General features: G+C 36.2%; 1 protein-coding gene across 1 annotated transcript in view; it reads left to right on the top strand.

The window, feature by feature from the left end:
* Cox10 (Cytochrome c oxidase assembly factor 10) overlaps positions 1–5,000 on the top strand; it is a 7,141-nt gene that overhangs the window by 612 nt on the left and 1,529 nt on the right. Inside the window, exons 2-7 of the mRNA XM_043036432.2 lie at positions 1,358–1,655; positions 1,814–2,035; positions 2,144–2,312; positions 2,449–2,634; positions 2,801–2,986; positions 3,173–3,352. Of these exons, the coding sequence (XP_042892366.2) occupies positions 1,383–1,655; positions 1,814–2,035; positions 2,144–2,312; positions 2,449–2,634; positions 2,801–2,986; positions 3,173–3,352 (1,216 nt within the window). The 5' untranslated portion in view covers positions 1,358–1,382. The remainder of the gene's footprint in view (positions 1–1,357; positions 1,656–1,813; positions 2,036–2,143; positions 2,313–2,448; positions 2,635–2,800; positions 2,987–3,172; positions 3,353–5,000) is intronic.

The raw sequence follows: 5,000 nt of genomic DNA, 5'->3' as shown, positions 1-5,000 counted from the left end.
GTAGTTACTATGTTAATAGATCACATCTAACACCATACATTTCTTTCTACTTTAGAAAAGAAATGTAGACATTGTAGTTATCTTACAATTTACTTACTCTCATGATGTACTGTGTGCACAGTGATCATGGTTACCTGTGTTTCTTAATGATGCTATGGGGGAAAGGTCATCAGACAACCTCTGCATATATTTATAGGTTGGACTGCTCCTTACTTGGCAGTAAACCTCTTAAATATATTGTCACAAAAAATAATACACGTTACTCTATTATATTTCTATGCCAAATAACTCTTTTATTTTTAATTTGTGAAGAAATGTATTTTATGAATATTGTGATAATTTCATCAATTCACTGATTCCATACACTATTTTCCTTGAAAGCATCAATGTCATTAACTTAAACAATACCATATAAAGATGTACAAGACATGGTGTTCATTCTGTTTACTCGAGTCTGGACAGTTACCTTGATTTCAAGAGATGATAAATCTGTATAGTCCACTGATTTGAAGAGTGGTGCTCTGACTACTACTGTCAAACCACCACCAAACATTTTCCCATGTGGTAAAGGTAGCAGACTTTCCTGATGATCATCAGATAAGAAATTAGATTTAGCTCAATAAACAAGGTTGAGGTTTGTGGGCTTTTGCCAGAGCATGTAGCATTTGATACCATCAATATTGGGCAAGACTTAGGAATTTAGGGTTTTTATCTCAGAACCACAGCAGGCTTAAAGTGAAATTAGAAAGGAAACAGGCTGATATAACTGAGGGAAAAAGTCCCTATAAATGTTTAGCTTTTAAAAGTATCAATAACATTTGTGTTTTCTATACTCAGATAATATTGTGATATGCTTCTATATAATTTGATTTTATCTTTAAAAGCTAGTGTTAATCATTTGCAGTTCAACAATGTTATCAGTAATTGATATTTTTAATGATCTTTTACTAAGTATAGAAGCCGGTGATGGATGAGTCTATAACATTAAATTAACCCATTGCGTACGGGTGTTTATGACATACATATCGACACAGATTAGGCCTAAAAGACAGGTGTCAGTGTGTACATGACGCGACATCGGGATCTGCTCACAGTTGAAGCACGCACACAGTCATGAAATATTGTGGCTGTAACGGCATTTGCTCTACAGCTACAGGGTTCCAAAGTCAGCCCAGAGGACGGAGAAAACACTTTCCCCATCTTTCTAATTTTTAGCTGGTGCTGCTAGTGTAGTAGAACGCCCATCCTGACGAACAGTTAGGTTGTTAGGCATCCTGTCTGCAATGGGTTAAATTTAAGAAATGATACAGTTTCATGATTTATTTCTATTTTTGAAATTGAATTTGTTTTTTTGCAGGCATACCAGAAAATGAAGCCTTGTTATGAGTAATATGGTGTGGGCACAAGGGTTAAAAACCCTAGTGCTAGCAGGCCAGAGCAGCAGTATTGGCTTAGTGAGAAGCAGTCAGGCCCCGCTCTTAGCATGGAGGACAGGCATAAGAATATTTTCTCATAAAAAGTATGTTCACAATCGAAATATATCACCTAGTGTATACCAAATATCTGGTTTACAAGATGGAGATAGTGTAGAGGAAACGGTGAAGGAAGTGCCAGTCACAAGAGCCAATGGCAATGGACAGACCAGTAATATTAAGGTATGATTTTTGTGAGTTTTTGTTTATTTGTTTGTTTGATTATACATGTATGTATATTTGCATGTATTTTGCATATATAAGGTCATAAGGTGATCCACTTTTGTAATTGTAGAGATATCATGGAAGAGACAATTTAATCTGTAAAATTTTTATAACAGGTTTTGCTCATTGACAAGTCGAAAGCACTTAAATCCCTCACAAGTAAAGAAACCCCAGTGCTCCATGATGCAGGAGCAGGTGCAATAGTAGATGTGAGAACAAGAAAACAAGAAAAGGAGTCAACGTCCAGTGAGAAAAATGAAGCTGTTGAGGTTCGATTGCAAGTCACCCAGTTGCTTCAGAATTCAAGGGCATCGGTGAAAACTGCATCTAACTTGCAGGTAAGTGTAGATCAGGAAAAAAGTACTTGTAATATAGATGATGTTTCTATAATGATCTGTTTAGCATTTTTTTGTGAATTTCACTTAAACCAAATTATTGTTTTTCAGCCCTATAATGAAGACATTGAATACATAGATGAAGCAAAAGACCGCTGGTCTCAGAAAACAGAACTAATTGGTGCATTAAAGCCAGAAGATCTCGACTGGAGACCACAGAAATTGAATGTTAGTAAACTGGGCACTTATTACACTGCACTGGCTAAAAGCAGACTGACTGGTACGTTGAAAATCTACTTAATCAGAAAATTTTGATTTTTTTTATTGAATTATATTATTCATCAGCATATTATACAGTTTCATATTTCTCATGGAGAGTCTGGTATTTGTAACTTATGTAAATTGTCCCTTTTAAGGATTGGTTGTGATAACAGCAGTTGCCGGATATGCTATGGCCCCAGCTCCTTTGGATCCCTCCACACTGCTGCTTTGCTCAGTAGGCACTGGTCTTGTATCAGCAGCAGCCAATGCGGTAAACCAGTTATTTGAGGTCCCATTCGACTCTCAGATGGACCGTACCAAGAACAGAATTTTGGTGCGAGGTAGGATTTTTGGGCGTATTCTGTGGCCTATATATTGATTTTTATAGATATATTTGTCAGATGCAACGTAAACTTGGGAGTGCAGTTGTGACAATTTATTTATCTTTTGCAATGAGATTGTAAATGTAGGTCTTGTATATTAATGTAACTTATTTATTTTGTTCAGGACATATAAGCCCCCTGCATGCTATGTGCTTTGCTGCTGTTTGCAGTACAACTGGCATTGCAATGTTATACTATGGGGCAAATGGTTTAGCTGCCAGTCTCGGTGCTGTGAACCTTTTGCTCTACACCTGTGCTTATACCCCCATGAAGAGACTTAGTATAGTCAATACATGGGTGGGATCAGTAGGTTAGTGATATCTTAGTACCTTGTTACATTGCCTTCTCTTTCTTTAAATGATGTATTTTTTATAGGTTGCCATGCATATGTGATAATAATTTCTTATATATTTCCTGTGAGTATAATCTTTTAAAAGGACAATTCAGTAATGATGAACACAAAATGGTAAGTGCTAAAATTGATGCATAATTTCAGTGGGTGCTATTCCTCCAATGATTGGATGGGCAAGCTGTTCAGGGAGCCTTGAGGCTGGAGCATGGGTCATGGCAGGTATTCTGTTTGCGTGGCAGTTCCCGCATTTCAACGCTTTGTCTTGGAATCTTCGGCCAGACTATTCTCGAGCTGGTTATCGTATGATGTCTGTTACTGATCCAGGTATGTAGGTATTTACTGCATCATTGAATATATTATTTCAGATTTTGTAGAGTCTGGTGTTTTGTAGAATTATGTACATATATATTTTTTAAATGAATATAAACAAATAGATAAATAAATTAGTTTTCCCTATAGTTCCTCTTTATAAAAGAAAAGAAAGAAAGATAGAAAAAAGTGGTCACTATCGAGCCCTTCCTTTTGAAATCCAAAAGTGATATTTCATTGAAGGATTTTTTCCAAAAATTCCATTTCAGGTTACCTATTATTGAGAAATATTGTTAATGTTCATTTATTTATTTTGAGTTCCCTTTCCTTTACATTAACCCATAAAGAGTGTAAATCCTCAGTTTGGCTTTGCCAAGATGTTAATGAAACACAGAAATTGCAATAAAACATACATTTATCATAATTTATAGGCTAAAAAAATACAGCAAAAAACAAAACAATGTCATCCTTAGCCATGCCAGGAGGTGAAGAGTTAAAGGGATAAGAGAGTGTCCTAAAGGGAATGAGGCAGGGGATGGGATGGTAGATGCATTGGTCTTATAGGGGTTTTGAGGGAGGACTGGATTGGAGGAGAAGCCACCCAGACACATGAGAGAAGGCCAATATGGTAAAAGAATGGGAGAGATAACTCTCCATTTTTTTGAGGCTAAAAGAAAGATGCCAAACAGTACCAAAATGTACTAGTTTACCATCAATACATCTGATTAACAACAAAACAGAAGTTGGATAACAAGCCAAATTTCAAAAGATAATGCTTATCTAGGCAACTCTGTTATGTGAAATGTATTTATGCTCAGAGGCAGCTTGGACTTTGGGGTGATGTGCCAAGGGTGCAGTGTATTAAAATCAGCAGGCAAGATTCCCACATTAACTATTGTGTAAAGTTAATGCATGGTATGAGTTTGACATTCAATATTTTTATAACGTACTTCTTATTTCATGTCCATTAATTATCCATATACTTATTTATCCATTCATATAAGTAATGATTAATATTGTTGAGTATCTGTTTATCCACTTTGCATTTATGGATCCACTCATTTACAATGTTTTGATTTGTCTATATTCCAACATGCTCTCAAGTGGGAGAATTTTTTTTCTTTTCAGGTGTAACTCAATTTAGTGTGATTTTCAAAGCTAAGAGTTGTCCATCAGCATTGTGAATATTAGGCCTTTGATTTCAGAAGAGTAAAGTTGGCAATTGCATACCAAAAAGCCACTACCACTTATGATAATTTAGTTATGTTTGTCATAGTGATAGAGTGACTCAACACAGATTTTCTTAGAAACATGCAGAGATAATAAATTTCTCAATATTTGATATGCTTTACTCCAATTATAGTAATTACACAGACACACTTAGAATATTTTAACCTGGATGACAAGACATCACATTGAGTGGTGGCAGGACCAGCTGCTGGGGACAAGATATTTTGTCATGGCTATCCTTCTGGCTGGCACACTGGGTGATCAGGCATATAGCGCTTTGCCATAACTAGAGCGGGTGAATAGCCCAATGTGTTAGGCTTACGCTTTTGAAATATTTCAGTGTTTCGACCATTGGGAGCCAAAAGAGCCCTGTCAGTAACGGGTTAAAAAGATGCTCAAACACTGTCCAAATATACATTTTAGTGTGCATGTG

This window comes from Penaeus japonicus, unplaced genomic scaffold (assembly GCF_977035675.1).
Source record: "Penaeus japonicus unplaced genomic scaffold, GWHDUDI00000001_assembly GWHDUDI00000009, whole genome shotgun sequence".
Lineage (NCBI taxonomy): Eukaryota > Metazoa > Arthropoda > Malacostraca > Decapoda > Penaeidae > Penaeus > Penaeus japonicus.
This window is presented reverse-complemented; position numbering and strand designations above follow the sequence as displayed.